Source organism: Salvelinus namaycush, chromosome 12, assembly GCF_016432855.1.
Source record: "Salvelinus namaycush isolate Seneca chromosome 12, SaNama_1.0, whole genome shotgun sequence".
NCBI classification, from domain to species: Eukaryota; Metazoa; Chordata; class Actinopteri; order Salmoniformes; family Salmonidae; genus Salvelinus; species Salvelinus namaycush.
This window is the reverse complement of record NC_052318.1, coordinates 41,443,995-41,463,019: the sequence shown is the minus strand read 5'-3', so window position 1 is coordinate 41,463,019 and position 19,025 is coordinate 41,443,995. Positions and strand designations below refer to the sequence as shown.

The 19,025-nt window shown below is 45.0% G+C and overlaps 2 protein-coding genes across 2 annotated transcripts in view; one reads left to right on the top strand and one right to left on the bottom strand.

Annotated features, from left to right (window-relative positions):
• Positions 1-19,025, bottom strand: part of LOC120057232 (pyruvate carboxylase, mitochondrial-like) — a 95,841-nt gene that overhangs the window by 21,612 nt on the left and 55,204 nt on the right. The gene's annotated exons all lie outside the window — the stretch shown is intronic.
• Positions 11,068-15,884, top strand: LOC120056719 (leucine-rich repeat and fibronectin type-III domain-containing protein 4-like). Its single transcript, XM_039004923.1, has 2 exons — positions 11,068-12,758; positions 14,801-15,884. Exons 1-2 carry the CDS (start codon positions 11,068-11,070, stop codon positions 15,882-15,884), a joined length of 2,775 nt encoding a protein of 924 aa, XP_038860851.1.

Below are 19,025 nucleotides of genomic sequence, written 5' to 3'. Positions count from 1 at the left end.
CTTGCTCCCCTCACCAGCTGATGTACAGTGAACAAAAATTATAAAATGCAACATGTAAACTGTTGGTCCCATGTTTCAGTAGCTGAAATAAAATGTCCTAGAAATGTACCATACGCACAAAAAGACTTGTTTAAATTCTGTGGACAAATTGGTTTACATCCCTGTTAGTGTGCATTTCAAGACACTGATCAAACAGCATGACCATTACACAGGTGCACCTTCTGCTGGGGACAATAAAAGGCCACTCTAAAATGTGCATTTGTCCCAAAACAATGCCACAAGTTGAGGGAGCGTGCAATTGGCATGCTGACTGCAGGAATGTCCACCAGAGCGGTTTCCAGAGAATTGAATGTTCATTTCTCTACCATAAGCCACCTTCCGTTTAGGAGAATTTGGCTGTATGTCCAATCGGCTTCACAACCGCAGACCACACCAGCCCAGGACCTCAACATTTGGCTTCTTCACCTGCGGGATGATCTGAACAGCTGATGAAATGGAGTTTGCACAACAGTAGAATTTCTGCACAAACTGTCTCAGAGAAGCTCATCTGCATGCTCGTCGTCCTCACCTGGGTCTTCACCTGACGTCGTAACCGACTTCAGTGAGCAAATGCTTACCCCTCAGAGCCTGGTTCCTCTCTAGGTTTCTTCCTAGGTTCCGGCCTTTCTCGGGAGTTTTCCCTAGCCACCACGCTTCTACATCTGAATTGATTGCCGTTTGAGGGTTTTAGGCTGGGTTTCTGTACAGCACTTTGTGACATCAGCTGATGTAAAAAGGGCTTTATAAATAAAATTGATTTGATTGACCTTTGATGGCCACTGGCACGCTGGAGAAGTGTGCTCTTCACGTATGAATCCTGGTTTCAACTGCACTGGGCAAATGGCAAATAGCGTGTATGGCATCGTGTGGGCGAGTGGTTTGCTTACGTCAATGTTGTGAACAGAGTGGCCCATGGTGGCGGTGGGGTTATGGTATGGGCAGGCATTAGCTACGGACAACGAACACGATGGCAATTTGAATGCACAAAGATACCGTGACGAGATCCTGGAGGCCCATTGTCGTGCCATTCACCTGCCGCCATCACTTCAGCCTGATCAACTCTATGCGAAGGAGATGTGTTGCGCTGCATGAGGCAAAATGGTGGTCACACCAGATACTGACTGGTTTTCTGATCCACGTCCCACCCTTTTTCTTTTAAAAGGTATCTGTGACCAACAGATGTATTTCTGTATTCCCAGTCATGTGAAATCCATAGATAAGGGGCTAATTAATTTATTTAAACTGAAAGACTTTCTTATATGAACTGTAACTCAGTAAAATATTTGAAATTGTTGCATGCTGAGTTTATATTTTTGTTCTGCGTATACAGTACATTCGGAAAGTATTCAGACCCCTGGACTTTTCCCACATTGTTATGTTACAGCCTTACTCTAAAATTGATTAAATTGTTTTTCTTCCTTCATCAATCTACACACAATGCCCCATAATGACAAAGCAAAACAGGATTTTAGAAATGTTCGCAAATGTATATAAAAAAAACTGAAAAATGACATTTACATAAGTATTCAGACCCTTTACTCAGTACTTTTTTGAAGCATCTTTGATAGCAATTACAGCCTCGAGTCTTCTTGGGTATGACGCTACAAGCTTGGCACACCTGTATTTGGGGAGTTTCTCCCAATTTTTCTCTGCATAACCTCTCAAGCTCTGTCAAGTTGGATGGGGAGCGTCGCTCCATAGCTATTTTTAGGTCTCCCCAGAGATGTTTGATCGGGTTCAAGTCCGGGCTCTGGCTGAGCCACTCCGAGACTTGTCCCGAAGCCACTCCTGCGTTGTCTTGGCTGTGTGCTTAGGGTCGTTGTCCTGTTGGAAGGTGAACCTTTGCCCCAGTCTAAGGTCCTGAACGCTCTAGAGCAGGTTTTCATCAAGGATCTTTGTACTTTGCTCTGTTCATCTTTGCCTCGATCCTGACTAGTCTCCCAGTCCCTGCCACTGAAAAACATCCCCACAGCATGATGCTGCCACCACCATGCTTCACCTTAGGGATGGTGCCAGGTTTCCTCCAGCCGTGACGGATGGCATTCTGGCCAAGGAGTTCAATCGTGGTTTCATCAGATCAGAGAATCTTGTTTCTCATGGTCAGAGTTCTTATGGTGCCTGAGGAGTGGCTTCCATCTGGCCACTCTACCATAAAGGCCTGATTGGTGGAGTGCTGCAGAGATGGTTGTACTTCTGGAAGGTTATCCCATCTCCACACAGGAACTCTGGAGCTCTGTCAGAGTATCCATCAGGTTCTTGGTCACCTCCCTGACCAAGGCCCTTCTCCCCTGATTGCTCAGTTTGGCCGGGCAGCCAGCTGTAGGAAAAGTCTTGGTGGTTCCAAACTTCTTCCATTTAAGAATGATGGAGGCCACTGTGTTCTTGGGGACATTTAATGCTGCAGAATTTCTTTTGTACCCTTCCCCAGATCTGTGCCTCGACATTCCTGTCTCGGAGCTCCATGGACAATTCCCTCGACCTCATGGCTTGGTGTTTGCTCTGATATGCACTGTCAACTGTGGGACCTTATATAGACAGGTGTGTGCCTTTCCAAATCATGTCCAATTAATTGAATTTACCACATAGTGGATTCCAATCAAATTGTAGAAACATCAAGGATGATCAATGTAAACAGGATGCACCTAAACTCAATTGAGTCTGATAGCAAAGGGTCTGAATACTTATGTAAATAAGGTATGTTTATTTTTAATACATTGCAAAAATGTCTAAAAACCTGTTTTCACTTTGTCATTATGGGGTATTGTGTGTAGATTGATGAATGTTTTTTTACTTAATCCATTTTAGATTAAGGCTGTAACATAACAAAACATGGAAAAAGTCAAGGGGTCTGAACACTTTCCCGAATGCACTGTATGAGCAAGTCTACATTGAAAATATTGGTTCAAACACCAAATAAAGTTTGTAAACTTTGAGAAAAGCAAAATTAGTCCATAATGGTTGCATCAGTATGATGGTTATGATTACAGTATGCTGCAATTCATTAAATTTGGTATTCAATGTTGATGTAAAACATACAAATTGGATCGTTCTTGTTCTCTAGTTATGTAAGAATATGAGATGTAGCTTGTGCCCTGACACTCCCTGGTCTCTACTAACTGTTTTGTGAGTCTTGCTGTTAATAACTTGGGAAACCATCAAGAACAAACCTAGTTTAATTTATATTACGTTTTCAGAATGACTGCTTCAAGTGGGCGGGAAGAGAAAAAAAACCAACCCTTTTGAGGACAATGCATCTGGGAAACGCTTCAAGGCCTCTTCTTTGGACCGAGTGATCAATTACGCATCCATGAAACCGCTTCCAAATTAGCCATTCATGATTAAAAGAAAGGCACAAAAAAATACAAATAAAATCAGGTCAGTTTGCCTCAAAAATATTCACTAATTTGTCAACTGGCAAAATTTCTGACAGTGCTGTGAAGATTGCCAGCCCCAGTGGGTTTTTTCTGCACTCTGACAGTACTGTTCTTTAAGGTTCAGCGTGCCAAGCACTGCTGTCCATGGTCTGGAAAAGATCCTCTGCCATGGGACGTGCATCCTCCATTGCCCAGACTGAATAACTATGGATTGAAGCAAAATCAATTTCCCTCTGCAGCTTCACCATGTAAATCATTCCACAAATTTCCTGCAGCTAGATTAGATTCCCACATTTTTCATCTAAATTATACACAATAGTCAAAATGAGAGAGGTCTATGTGGTGAAAGACCCATGTCACATCTTCATACACACCAGAGTAAATAAGAAATGACTAAGAAAATCAGTAGACTAAATAACCATTATGTTGTATCAGGAGGCCTGCATGACCAAGCTCTCATTGGTTTGATGCATACAACAGTTTCACTGTAGGGTGCGTGCTACACTGTACCAAGTCCTCTATATATATCCCCAGTGTATGTCTGGCTGAGGTTGAGTCACTCCCCTCACCTAAAAACCCACAACTAGCCCAGAGTAGAATAAAAACAAGGATGAGAGGAACCATTGGGAGGAGGAAGATGGGGCTAAGCCTCCCCTCCTCTCCTTTGTCTTGTTCCCTCAAACTCAGGGTAAAAAGCCATGCTGTCAGATTCAGCTATAGCGCTGGCGTTAACCTGTATTAACCTTAATCTCTTCTGTTTGGGTTGAGAATCCTACTGTAGTCCTCTGTGTTCGTCTTTATCATCCGTATTGATTATTTCTTTCGAATGCCATACCGTACATCCCCAGACAACTGCATGGAAAACAAGCAAGTATTACAATTTTCTTTATTCGCTCCAAAAACTGCTGAACAGTCAGATATCCCTCGACCACAACTTAACATTCAAAGCGCATTGGGGAACATTGCGATCAACTTGTTAAATAATTGATAATGACTTTTAATACAAATTAATCAAAATGTTGAATAATTGATAAGAGGAGAATGGCTTACCAAGAAAAACTTCAGAAAGGACTCATTGAAGGCAGAAAGAAGTTTGAGCAATCAACAAAAAAGGCAGATGTATATTAGCTCACTTTAATCCATTGTTCAAGATGAGTACAGCTGACTGATGCTTTGTCGTCAAGCTGACTTCTCAAAACCATCTATCCTGTTAGTCACTTTACACCTACCGGTCAAAAGTTTTAGAACACCTACTCATTCAAGGGTTTTTCTTTATTTTTACTATTTTCTACATTGTAGAATAATAGTGAAGACATCAAAACTATGAAATAACACATATGGAATCATGTAGCAACCCCCAAAAATGTTAAATAAATCAAAATATATTTGAGATTCTTAAAAGTAGCCACCCTTTGCCTTGACAGCTTTGCACACTCTTGGCATTCTCTCAACCAGCTTCATGAGGTAGTCACCTGGAATGGATCTCAATTAAAAGGTGTGCCTTGTTGAAAGTTAATTTGTGGAATTTCTTTCCTTCTTAATGCGTTTGAGCCAATCAGTTGTGTCGTGTCAAGGTAAGGGAGGTATACAGAAGACATCCCTATTTAGTAAAAGAACAAGTGCATATTATGTCAAGAACAGCTCAAATAAGCAAAGAGAATTGACAGTCCATCATTACTTTAAGAAATTAAGGTCAGTCAATTCGGAAAATGTCAAGAACTTTGAAAGTTTCTTCAAGTGCAGTCGCAAAAACCATCAAGTGCTATGACAAAACTGTCTCTCATGAGGACCGTCACAGGAAAGGAAGACCCAGAGTTACCTCTGCTGCAGAAGATAAGTTCATTAGTTTCCAGCCTCAGAAATTGCAGCCCAAATAAATGCTTCAGAGTTCAAGTAAGAGACACATATCAACATCAACTGTTCAGAGGAGACTGCTTGGATCAGGCCTTCATTGTCGAACTGCTGCAAAGAAACCACTACTAAATGACACCAATAAGAAGAAGAGACTTGCTTGGGCCAAGAAACACGAGCAATGGACATTAGACCGGTGGAAATCTGTCCTTTGGTATGATGAATCCAAATTTGAGATTTTTGGTTCCAACCGCAGTCGGTCTCTCTCTCTCTGAGGATCTGAGCCCTAGAACCATGCCTCAGGACTACCTGGCCTGATGACTCTTTGCTGTCCCCAGTCCACCTGGTCATGCTGTTGCTGCTCCAGTTTCAACTGTTCTGCCTGCCGCTATGGAACCCTGACCTGTTCACTAGATGCGCTACCTTGTCGCGGACTTGCTGTTTTGGGCTCTCTCTACCGCATCTGCTGTCTCCAACTCTGAATGATTGGCTATTAAAAGCCAACTGACATTTACTCCTGAGGTGCTGACCTGTTGCACCCTCTACAACCACTGTGATTATTTATTATTTGTTTAACACTTATGGTTATTACATGATTCATTTGTGTTATTTCATAGTTTTGATGTCTTCACTATTATTCTATAATGTAGAAAATCATAAAAATAAAGAAAAACTCTTCAATGAGTAGGTGTGTCCAAACTTTTGACTGGTACTGTATGTTAACTTTGATTGTGTCCGATGAAACAGATCTTTCAAAGTTTTATGCAACATTAAGCCTACTGTGCCAAAGCAATTTAGAGCTGTTAAACGGGAGTGACAAGTGTATTGATAACAGTAATATCAAAATTCCTCTTTTAATAACTAACAGAATTGGTTAAAAAAGGCTATGCATGCCAACATATTAGCCAAGAATTAAGATGTTTATAATCAGAGCCGGAGCTGAGCCCGTCTGCCCACAATCATCGCTTGCTCTCCCGTAGCTCACCAGCTGCTGTACAGTGAACAAAAATATAAAACGCAACATGTAAACTGTTGGTCCCATGTTTCATGATTCCATATGTGTTAGTTGTGAGGGCTTCGCTATGATTATACAATGTAGAAAATAGTAAAAATAAAGAAAAATCCTGGAATGAGTAGGAGTGTCCAAACTTTTGACTGGTACCTGCTTAATTATTAATATTATGGTGTTTCTATTCCATGAAAAACAAAAAAATCATCTGGGTTTCTGTTAGGATGGAACGCTGTACAACGTGACATTCGGTTCATAGATAGGCTACATACACAGATCGGCTACATACTGTAGCTAGCTACACATCCATAGGCATACAGTTATTTTTATCCTCCACTACACAATAGGTAAATAAATAGTTAACTAGCTATGTTACTTCAGCTGTATTGCATGGCAAATATAAGCAAGGCAAGCTAACACAAATTGTACATTCAATTTGCAGTAAATGCTTTAGCTAGCTAGATTCTTTACATCCACTGTTCCACAAGACGACAGCCTGGTTTGCTGGTTCTCTCAGGAGTCCCTAAAACATGAAACAAATTACAAATTCCTACTCATGTCATAACACTAGCTAGCTAGCTGGCTAATGTTAGCTAGTCAGCTAACTTGCTAAATTGCAATGTTAGTAAATTAACTTCATGACAAAAAAACATGCAATCATTTGTCTCTACATTAACATATTCCTCTCAATTGTACATTTTTAGCTTGACTCGTTATAACAGGTGGCTCGCGTCAAATTTGTCATTGGAACCACTCGATAGGATTGGTCATATAAAACCCTTGGGACCCAAATGCATAATGAGTGCTCTAACTCCCTCTTGTGGTGGTCTGGAGCAATGCAGCCGTGATACTGGGTACCTCCTAGTCCCGCGGTGTAAGCTCGTAACTTTTGAAGGAGAAACCACTGTAGGTGCGTCCAAACTTTTGACTGGTACTGTATATTTTCAGAATATCGGCCAAAACCCATCTTGTTTCATTTTCTCTCACTGCCGGCTACTGGGCTTCCTCTCACAACCGCATTTGGTAGTGAGTGGATACATCAAGCAGATGATATCACTGCCAAACTTAACATGATTCATCATCATGGTAATGTCTTGATGACCCTAAACAAATTTCCAGTTGATAGGCCATTGCGGAGTAGATTTACAAAGGATTTAAAATGGACATGTAAAATCTGATTTCCTGATATGTCAATAATAAGAGCCATCTCTTAACCAATCCCTTAGCTTTTCTCAAACAAAGAGGTGTACTATGGGCCTACATACATTTTGACTCATGGTTCATGAGAAGTTCCAAAGATTTCCCAAAATTCCAAGATGGAGGAAAATCTATCCTGACGGTCCTTGAGGCAAATTTGTTCAGCATGAGGAAAGATGCCTACTAAGAAAGTTTCAAGTCTCTAGGTCAAACGGGGCAGCGGCTATGAGGGTTTATATGAGACTGCTTATAAACAGTGCCACCTATAGGCCAATCAGTACCATTATTTTTTGACCAATTTATTCATGACCTCTCTAGTTCCTGTGTGCCAAATTACAGTGATTTGGCCATGTCAAGAAAATAAACAAATCTAAGAATAACAACAGGTTTCATCATAACATAATTCAAGGTAAACAACAAATTATAGCACAAACATTTATGTAATGACTTAAACGTAGAATTGTTGGTTTAACAAACAGGCCTCTTGATAGTAACCAACGAGTACTATCACTGCAATATCCCATTTCAGAAACCTCAGCATAAAGCCTGATTAGGCTACTGTACAGCGTCTCCATAATGTTTCTCACTTGAACAGTGTTCTACAGGCAATGCAGATAGGAAACCACCAAATGCTAACAAGCTGACCAGTCTGCATCTTCTAAGGGCTTGTGTAAATAGAACGCGGACTGCTTTCATCCAAGCAGTAATGAAGCCGTCTCTTACTTTGGCCCCGACTGTTTGGCTAATAAATGGTAAGGGGGAGGTGAAACTGTTGGCTTTACATTTTGATTCATTTCTCCTACGCTCATTTTCTGCATTTTCTCCTAGCCATTCCAATTCCATCTTCCCCCCTTCTATCGAAAGCCAGAACTGCTTCAGGCTCTCTCTCCCCCTCCCTCTCACACTCTCCCCTCTCCCACTCCCCTCCCGCTGTCCTCTCTCAGTAGCACACACATTGCAGTCTCTCTCTCGATCACACACACAGGCTCGCTGCAGCGAAATCCACAAATCACAGACTAGTACAGCACAGGACGGCAGGGGAAAATAACGTCAAAACAAGCCATTGATTGAGTTGTGAAAAAGCGCGTCGACCACAGAGGTGAACCATGCAATCGTTATAGGTCGTTGACATCTATGGTTGAGAGCCTTCTACTTCTACAGCACCGCTCCTTTCCCTGGGCATGTCTGAAGGACTAACACAAAACAGGCAGCCTGACGGAAGGAACCAGGGAGTGAGAAGGCATCATTAACCTTCCCACACAGTGGGGAAACTGAACTGCCCATTTAGGAGGAGAAAGGGGGTTAGAGAGGATTTTTTTTTTTGTTGGACGTTTGAGAGGGCGAAAGGCAGTTCAACACGGAGATAACACAGGCTTGGGGATGTTCTAGAGCCTCGCTGCTTCTGCAAAGGATAGATGCACAGCGAGAGGAAGAGGGGTCTGAATACCAATAACTACAGAGTAAACTGAAGAGACTGGATACTGTCCTGGGAGAAGACTGCAATTAGTGAATAGATAAGAGACAGAGGAGGATAAATGTGGTGAAGCAGAATGAAATGTTTCACACATTTCAAATCTGTTGTTGATCTAGAAACCATAAGCTTGTTGTCTCTGAAAACCTCCGGGCTCATGCTTGAAAAACTAAATCGGATTATTTTGATTCACGCTCCAGTTATCAGAACGAATCAATGGATGTGGCATCCTGAACAGCATAAGCAGCAAAACTTCTGTAAGTTAAGATTAATTTGTTTTCACAGTAAAACAGACCCCTGTGTTTATCATAAGGAGATAGCATCTAACTCGCAATCTGTTCAGACTATAATGCACATTGTGCGAGAAATTCATTATCGGTGCCCATGTCCCTCTGCTAATCCTTGCACATAATTCGGAGGAGGTATATAATGGACTGACCTAGCATCAGCTCCGCATCGGGCCTTAGAACAGCACATAGTCAGGAGTTATTCACACAATAATCCCCGGGTTCTCATGCCTTACTGCTTAAACAGAGAAACTGACAAGCATCACATTTCTCATAGGCATGTTGATTTGGGAGCTGAGCTCATGTCAAAGTGAATATGGATAGGTGGACAGAGGGGCGGTGACGCAACAACACGGAAAAGGTGTAATAGGTCCATTTAGTCATCAATTCTGGAGTCAGGAGAGGAAAACGTAGCAAAATCAACAGTATAACAAGGGTTTAAAGCAAATTGGAAAGACGGTCAGTTATAGCCAGCAGGTTGTTTTTCTTTAAAACAATGCTATGTAAATGAGGCCCTAGGGATTCTGCTTGGGAGAACAGGGTATTCACACTCACCTCTACAAGTCACCTACTGTAGGGGACAAACCAATCCCGTGCACGCCTCAGTCACTGACTATGAACTAAGGGGGGGGTGCACAATCCATTCAAACCCTCAGACAAAAAGGTAAGGGATATAACGTCATGCTTACTAGGCTAATTCGATGGTCAATTAACCCTGTTACCATGCATCCTCCTCCTCCCTCAGACATACAAGTCCAAATGGAAACCCCATATACAGATTTCTGGTAATCCAGTCAATGGCTTTATATCATAGCATAAAATATTACAGCACACACACCTCAACCCCACCTTACACACACAACAACATTTGTCGGTAAGGCGTCTATGTAGATCATTACACCATGCATGGCACGTGTAGAGACAAACAGTCTACCACATATAGGTATTTACAGGTTGCATCCATTATTTCCCTTGTGGGTCCTTCATCTCACCCTCTTACTCTTCCTCAAACACATACACTAACTGTGAGCGTGACAGCAGAAGACGCTTGCCTTGCATAAGGCTCAAACGAGCACAAATTGAATAATTCTCAACCTGGCGATATGCAGCCGCCGTGGAAAAGCACAACACTGTCACATTAATCACAATCATCAGCCTTGTGATGTAACTCAGACAATTCAAGCGACTAGGCTTCCATTCAAAGTCCATTTGCACATAATGACCTGGAGAGTCAGTCGCACTACAAACCCCTATTCAGGCCTGCCTTTTCTGGTCAGGTTTTCAACCCTATTATTCCATCTCATTAGATGGTAGATGCGTGTTAATGTTCACACTTAAGACACACACACGACACGTCACACAACGACACACTTACACGTCACACACATTAAGGCATCAGGTTAACGGGGCAATCCCTCGTGACAACACAGTAGGCAGTGGAGGGTGAGAACAAACAAAAGGACACTTGGCCCCAGTAACAGTGTGATTCAGTAGACATGGCCACATCCCAGAACCACTGAACAGCGTCTTGTCTGGGAAAACATCCCAGGCTTGGAAGGTTCATATTCAATCTAGCCTTATATCTCATTGAAATTACAATTGCAAAAGACACACATTGGCCTACACAAACATAGCAGCTGAACCATACCAACACAGATTATAAAAGCAGTGTTGACTGACATGTTTGTGGATTGTCAATATCTAAAACTCTGAATAGCACAATCCAATACCTCTAATGCACTGTTAGATCTAAACACCACTGGATCAACAAAAAAAACAATGAACAAGAGGGATCTAACAATGTCCCATTTCTACTTCCACAGATGAATAACCAGCACAATGCCTAAATCCAACCAACAAATACTACACCCATACCTGGCGCCACACCACTCAAAATCCGATTGGAAGCCTTCAAAGCAACGCACCTCTCTAAAAGGGGTCCACCCAGACAGAACCGTACCCCCTCCTAAACTCAAGCCAAAGGTGACCAGACCTTCCCTGAGACCCCCTGCCTGCCCTCTGACCCCACAGACGGTAGTCTGGCTGGCCGTGGTGACTGGTTCCTGTGTCTTCCCTGCGCTACTTGGCCCAGGCGTGTCTGCTGGAGAGACCTGGGGCATGGTCTCCATCTGTCCCTTCCACTGTGTGTGCCGAAACCTCTCAGAGTCTCTGAGCACGCTCTGCGTCAACAAGGGCCTGCTGTTCGTCCCTCCTGACATTGACCGGCGCACCGTGGAGCTCCGTCTGGCAGATAACTTCATCCTGGAGGTGGGCAGGGTGGACTTTGCCAACATGTCAGGCCTGGTGGAACTGACTCTGTCCAGGAACACCATCCACACCCTGCGGCCCCTGTCCTTCGCTGACCTGGAGAGCCTGCGCTCACTCCACCTGGACACCAACCGGCTGACCATAGTGGGGCCAAGAGACCTGTCCGGCCTGACCAACCTACAGCACCTCATCATCAACAACAACCAGCTGACCGCAGTCTCCGCCGAGGCCTTCGATGACTTCCTGCAGACGCTGGAGGATCTGGACCTGTCCTACAACAACCTGAGGAAGGTCCCCTGGGAGGCCATCCAGAACATGGCCAGCCTGCACACCCTCAACCTGGACCACAACCTCATAGACCAGATCGCTGAGGGCTCCTTCGGCGAACTCTACAAGCTGGCCCGCCTGGATATGACGTCCAACCGGCTGCAGACGCTGCCCCCCGACCCCCTGTTCTCCCGATCCCAGACGGGCGTGGTCAGCCCCACGCCCTACAGCGCTGTCATCAGCCTGAGCTTCGGGGGGAACCCCCTGCACTGTAACTGTGAGCTGCTGTGGCTGAGGCGGCTGATCCGCGGCGACGACATGGAGACGTGTGCCACCCCTGTCCACCTGGCCGGGCGCTACTTTTGGTCCATCCCAGAGGAGGAGTTCACCTGTGAGCCTCCGCTCATCACACGCCACTCCAACAAGCTGTGGGTGCTGGAGGGCCAGAGGGCAACGCTGAGGTGCCGTGCCATCGGTGACCCCGAGCCCATCATTCACTGGATCTCCCCTGACGACCGCATCGTGGCCAACTCCAGCCGTGTGTACTCCTACTACAATGGCACCCTGGACGTGCTGGTGACGCGGGCGCGTGACGACGGGGCTTACACCTGCATCGCTATCAACGCTGCCGGGGAGGCTACAGCCCTGATAGACCTCAAGATCATCCCCCTCCCTCACCGCGGCAACAACACTGTCCCCCTCACCAACCCTCGTGGAGACCCAGGCTCCTCAGACATTTCCAGTGGGAGAACAGGAGGGTCTGGAAGGAACGGGAAGGGTGGTGCTGGTTCTGTAAAGAACGCCACAGGAGAGGGGGAGAGCGGAGAGAGGGGGGATGGAGAAGCCAGCACCAGTGAGCGTTTGGTGGGGGTCCTGGGGGTGACTGCCACCTCTGCCCAGGTGCGCTGGGTCCTGGGCCGTGCCACTGGGCCGTACCTGGTGTGGATGTACCAGATCCAGTACAACTGCACTGCAGACGACGCCCTGGTGTACAGGTAAGCTCCTCTCAGTAACAAAGCAAATTGTGCACAACCTGAGAGCCAGTTCCCAATTGGCCAAGCATGAATAGATCATCAATGAGGCTAGATGCAAAATAAAAAAAGAAAACACCCCTATGTCCTCCTCTATTGTAACACTGTCATGTTCAAAAACTCCCCTGAGGTTCTACATTTACCAGAGTTCTCAGTGTTCTTGAGTCACAGGGACCAGGGGTGATGAACATGACACACCATCCCTGACACATGAAACAAAGGAGAGCAGCCATAGTGGACTGTAAAAGAAGTATGAAAGAGGGCAAGGTATTTATAGAGGGAACGGAAGGGAGATGGGGCGGTGGAAGGAGAGAGCCTGAAGACTCGGGGGGAAAGGAGGATGAACTCCTTATAAGAGCGCAAGCTGCAGATCTGAGGACAGTGTCACATCCCATTCCGCTGACTGAAATGGAGATAAATAGGGAGATAGGGGGTTTGGGTCTAGGGAACACTGAACCCACTCACTTCAGTTTGTGGAAGTAGGGAGGGAGAGGTAGCTAAATAGAGATGCAGTGTTTTATATAAAATACTGAAAGATGCTCAAGGACTTGTCAGGACAGTGTGTCGACAAACACACTGACATGCACACACACACACAGACGCGCACACACACTCGGAATGCTGTCAGAAGGAAAATGAAAAACAGGAAAAAAGCCTCCCAATCCATCATCTCCAGCTCTCGCTCTCGTTTACCCACTCTCCGTTTGCCGCTTTTTCTTGGGAACTGCATCTCCAGCCTGTCGTGTTCATAGAATAAGTCATCAGGAAACAAGTCGTTTTGGTCAATCTAACACACTCCTTGCATGAGAATCTATGTATGACCACAGACAATGGAGGTGAGAGAAAGAAAATGAAAATAAGAGCAGGTACATTGGAGCATTATGACGAGGTACTGCGCAGAGAGACTGAAGTGATGGTTAGGCCAGTCTCATACCCTTCAGCAAGTAGCCAGGATGATTTAACTCTTCATCCTTCTCCCCTGATGGATATCAGACATGTTCTCAAAGAGGACAATGGGAATTGCCGCTATAATCGTTTCACGGCTCATAATTCCCTGACGTCTCAAAAAGGACAGGTGAACTGCTTGTTAAGCCTTCCCGAGATCAAAGTAAAAGTAGTCAAATACACCATTTCGGTGCCTAGTATATGCCAAGGCATATGTAGTCTTTATTGCTAAATAAAAGAGGGATGACAGCAAACATTAAGTTCTACCATCCCCGGGACTGCATCCCTAATTTGTTTGAACAGCATATCCCTGTGAGAGGTTTTCAATAGAGCTTACAATTCAAAGTTATTCACAGAATATAAACCCCATGGAGATAATAGCTTGCACATTTGGAGTTAATGTTTCGAGTAAAGCCCATCTTTCCAATTTCCATTACAATGTCTGAATGTAAACAAGTAAACGTTTTAAGGTGATTTGTAACCCAAAGCTAGAGATAATTTGAGGATAGTGTGGAGGAATGGAGGGAGAGCAAGGGCTCAAGGAAGGTTAACTGCCAGCCAGGTGAGATTAAAAGTAGGGAGACGGGGTAAAAGATTTAAGACGGCGGAGTGTTTGCCGTATCTTCCGCTTCCTGGCGTAGATTGTTTGGGGAGGGGGCGGTGGTAATTGGGGTGTGAGTATGTGTCATCACCTTGGTCTTGACTAGCTCATTGCTTGGCATGACACGTTTCTGAGGGGGGAAAGTTTGGGAAATAGACTCCGGTAAAGTCGGCCTCCTGTTACCCTGAATATCCTTCATAGTCTCCATTACCCTTCTCCCTCTACAGCAGAGTATTATTGATTAAGGCCATTTACACAACAAAGGAGCAGATCAGACGCCTCCTCCCTCGAGCTGGCTGCACATTATCATCATTAGCGCTTAGGCGTTGTATTGTAGATTATTGCATTTCATTCGATTTATCTCCCTCTCCTAGCCGCTTTCAGATATCCTGTTTCTCTGCTCAGCAAATGGCTCAATGTCCTTTTCTCTTGTACACCCCCACCCTTCCCTGTCTGTTAGAATTCTGCCGCCTACAAGCAACTCTTTCCTGCTGAAGAACCTGGTGTCTGGAGCAGACTACAGCCTGTGTGTCCTGGCCATCTTTGACGATGGGGTATCCACCCTGGCCACCACCAAGGTCCTAGGCTGCACCCAGTTCAGCACCAAAGAGGACTTCCCAGAGTGCCGATCCCTGCAGGCCCACTTCCTGGGCGGCACGCTGACGGTCATGGTGGGGGGGGTCATCGTGGTAACACTGCTGGTGTTCACCGTGGCGATGATGGTAAGGCACCGTGTCTGTGGAGACTGTCAAGACGAGGGCCACTACCCTGCCCATCACCATGATGACTTCCTGCCCTCCAAGGAAGGAGTGGATGTTTACGCTCAGACCAACGGAAACGGGAGCGTGATGATGGTGGCTCTGCCCAACAACATTCTTGGCCAACAGGCTAAGTCGCTGCCATTGAAAACCAAACCCCAAGCCAAGAACAAGCCCAAGCCAAAGCTTGACTCCGATCAGCTCAGTGGGGAGGGAAAGGGTGAGAAGCCAGGCCTGGAGGTGGTCGTGAGGGGGAAAGGATTCCCCCCTTTCACCCTTGAGAGTGAGAGAGTGACACTGTACTACTCCCCTGCCAACACCTCCCAGACGTTACCCCATCCCCGAGCTCACAAGGCCCCGAAACACTCAGGCAAGCTCAAGCTGCGCCACTCTGAGGAGAAGGAGAGAGACTTGGACAAAATGGTGGGCTCCATATGCAGCCTAGACTCTGAGGCCCAGGGGGAGGAGTTGGAGCGCATGAAGGACTCGAGGGGAGATCGCCCGCCACTAGGGCCGACACGCAGCTGCTCCTTTGACGTGGGCGAGATCACCACGACAACCTGCTACGGATATGCGAAGCAACTGAGTGTGATATGGACCAGGAGGAGCCAGTCGGTGCAGGGCATGCTGGTCCAGTGTGCCTCAACAGCCAGTTCAGCGAGCAGCACAGGCAGCGACCACCCCCCACCTGCCCTCACACATGGCTACCTGCACACCCACAACACCTCCAACTCTAAGTCCAGTGAGGCTGACAACATCGGAGACCTGGAAGAGAGTGTTTTATAGGGTGAAGATGACAGAGGGACAAAAAGGAACAAAACAAAGACTGAAATGGATAAATTGACAGTGGACAGGTGGATGTAAAAGCCATTTGGCTTAAAAAGGACGAGAAACTATCAAAGCACACAGTGCATTGCACAAGGAACATAGCACATGGTGAAGGAGCGAATGCCACGTATGGTGTGGACAGATGGGAGTGACAACTATTGTGAGAAAAAAAAAAGGTATAATGATGTCTGCTGGTCTAAAGCTGTGAGATACCGACTACCCAAACGCATGGGGATTACAACCTGAGACTTGTTTCAACAAGATTAATTAAACAATTAATGAATTACTACAGTAAATAAATCAACCACCACTCAACAGCAGCGTCTCGACTTTGAATGCCAAACCGCTGAGTAAATCAGGCCTCAAACTGGTACACGAGACAACTGTGATAATCAGATGCCAGTCAATTATCATGTGTTTGTTTGCAAAGAGCAGGAAGCAGCCTATCTGCAAACACAGAGGTGTTTGTTTAGCTGAGAGAGGGAGCGAGAGAGATGGGGAGAATAAGGGGTAGAGACACTGGCTGGGGGGAGCAGAAGAGATGCCTGGCGTCAGGGAGGAGCTCGGAGATAACGCAGTAGACAGGGAGTTGGTTTATGCTACGTCTATTGATGCCATCTGTCATGTACTTTTCTGTAGTATACATTCATAGCCGCAAAAGCCCCGTCGAGCTCAATTAGCATGAGCTGTGAGATTGAGTGGCCGATACACACATTCACACATAAGTGAGACGACAAGGAGATAGTGTGAGAGAAGTGCGTGCATCCGTTTCCTCTTTTCTTGCCAGAGGCAAACTGCTGACCTGTTTCAGCCAATTAAAAAAATGCTGATTGGAGAATTCACACAAACACAATGTGAACTCTGCCCAGCGGTGCTGCAACTACTGACCTGCGGTTCTACAACCAACCATTGTTCACATCGTAGAGCCCAGATATATCATGTTCTGCTGACAAGTCCAGTTAATATCTGGGCCCATATACACAAAGCCTCTCAGAGTAGGAGTGTTGATCTAGGATCAGTTTGGCCTTCTAGCTCATAATAAATACAATTATATGGACAGCTGGGTACCTGATCCTAGATCAGCACTTGTAATCTGAGACGCTTTGTGGACAACGGGCCCAGCTTGGCAGATCTTGGTGGTTATTTTAGAAACTACTATAACACTTCTTCCCAGTTAACAGGACCAGCTTGGGTAAAGCTACAGTGTTCTAAGCTGTAGATACGATTGTGCAGTTAAGTTCAGGAGAAGTTCAACATCTCAGAAACAGCTCAGACATCTCCAATATGCTGGATAAGAAAGTAAAGCAGTTATTTTAAGTAGTCATTATTTCCTTTAGTGTCGTACGATCCAAGTCATTCACCCAGGCTGGCCGTTTTCTGCCCCTGCATATAAAACCCTACCTGTGAGCATAGCTGCGGGAAGTACGGGTGCTGAAATACATCCCCCCCCCCAAAAAAAATCGTAATAAAGAAAATATATATACATTTCCCTCCCTCACAGAAGTAGTGCACCGGGGACTTAACTAATCCTGTATTAGTTGACCGATATAGCCCTCTGTAGTGGGGGGAACCTTTATTTTTTTCATCCAAAGAAAGTTTTTTTTCGATTCAGTCAAGCTTGTTTAATTCCAAAGTTTGTAAACAACGCAAATGTAAATAAACACTGTATAGCTTCAACATGGTTAAAAATATTACTTTGATATAATTGATGGTCAGTCCTTGCACGCCTTGTTCTTTTTGTCATTACAACTGTCCTGATAGCAGCACAAACAGGCTTCAGTGTGTCCATGTCTGGACACCAACGCAGCCCTACCTTGACAAACTAAACACCTTTTTTCTTTCACGCTTTGAGCATTATGACTGAGCTGCCGAGGACTACGTGCTTAGCCGCAGGACGATGTTAAGGGTAGCTGCAATTTTGTTCATCGACGGGCAAAAAAATTCTAATCTGCCCCCCAAACGTCTTCCCGAGGCTTTGCCTGTGAGACAGCCAGACAGAAAACGATTTTAAGTGACAGCGTTGACTTTTTCCATCTCAGATGTAGAGCCAAGGTGTTTTCTATTCACAACTGGAGACTTGAGCAGAAAAACATGGTAATTCAACAGGACAGACCAGCATTCTAACTCTCCCATTTGAATTTAAAATATATACTCCCCGTCACGCTGAAGCACCTCTACCTCAGCCACACCCTATGATCAGAGGAGACGAGTGTGTGGGTGGATGTCTGTTTGCGTGAGAAAGTGGATGAGAGACTGACACTCATTCCACATAAAACCCCCAATATGAATGTCAAAATCTTGAAAAAGAGGCAGCTTCATCCACCACAATCAGTCTCCATTTTATTTTTATTTTTAATTTTTAAAGTGAAATGGCCATTTGGACAAGCTTCGTCACAATATATAGACAGAACTCGAACAGTATTCTGGACATTTTGTGGTTGGTTCCTTGAGGGAATCACAACCCTCCTAAAAGCAAATGCTGTGGAAATCAGCACCAGATGCAAATTGGGAAATTCATGTAGCCGTACAATTCAGTACAATTCTATTTGTGTGCGAGAGACAAATGTGCGAGACAGGTACAGAGGGAGGGAGAGAGAGAGAGAGAGCGAGGGGGAGAGAGAATGAACATTGGAGGGCTTAAGTATTATTCATGCAAATGACTCATGTACATGCATGTTTAAGTGGTCAGTAACAGACTGCTGCATACATCATTAAAATCCGTGTTTATCTACTACCCTGGTCCTACAAATGTCTCATCACTACACTGCATAGAGAGACTGTTTGGGGAGGAGCAGTGTGGGGTGTTAGTGTGGAGGGGAGGTAAGCAGAGAGGGGTATGATGACAATAAGTGTCACAGCTGTGAAATCCTTATTGAACACCCCTAATTCACAATCCCGCTTTGAGGCAGAGTGCGGCAACGATTTCAAATCCCATTGGCAAAAAAAAAAAACTTTAAAAATACATAATAAAATCACATATGTTCATCTGAGCGAGGTAAGAAATAAAAAACGGGATAATTTGTCTCTAGCCTGCCTGCACACAACATCTTCCGCTTCTCTTTAAGCAGCCTCCCACTCATCTCAATTTCACACAACTCC

Excerpts from the sequence above, each read along its gene's own strand:
- LOC120056719 (XM_039004923.1), top strand. The coding sequence starts at position 11,068 with ATGCCTAAATCCAACCAACAAATACTACACCCATACCTGGCGCCACAC. Across the intron at positions 12,759-14,800 it reads GACGACGCCCTGGTGTACAG|AATTCTGCCGCCTACAAGCA; the intron begins GTAAGCTCCTCT and ends CCTGTCTGTTAG.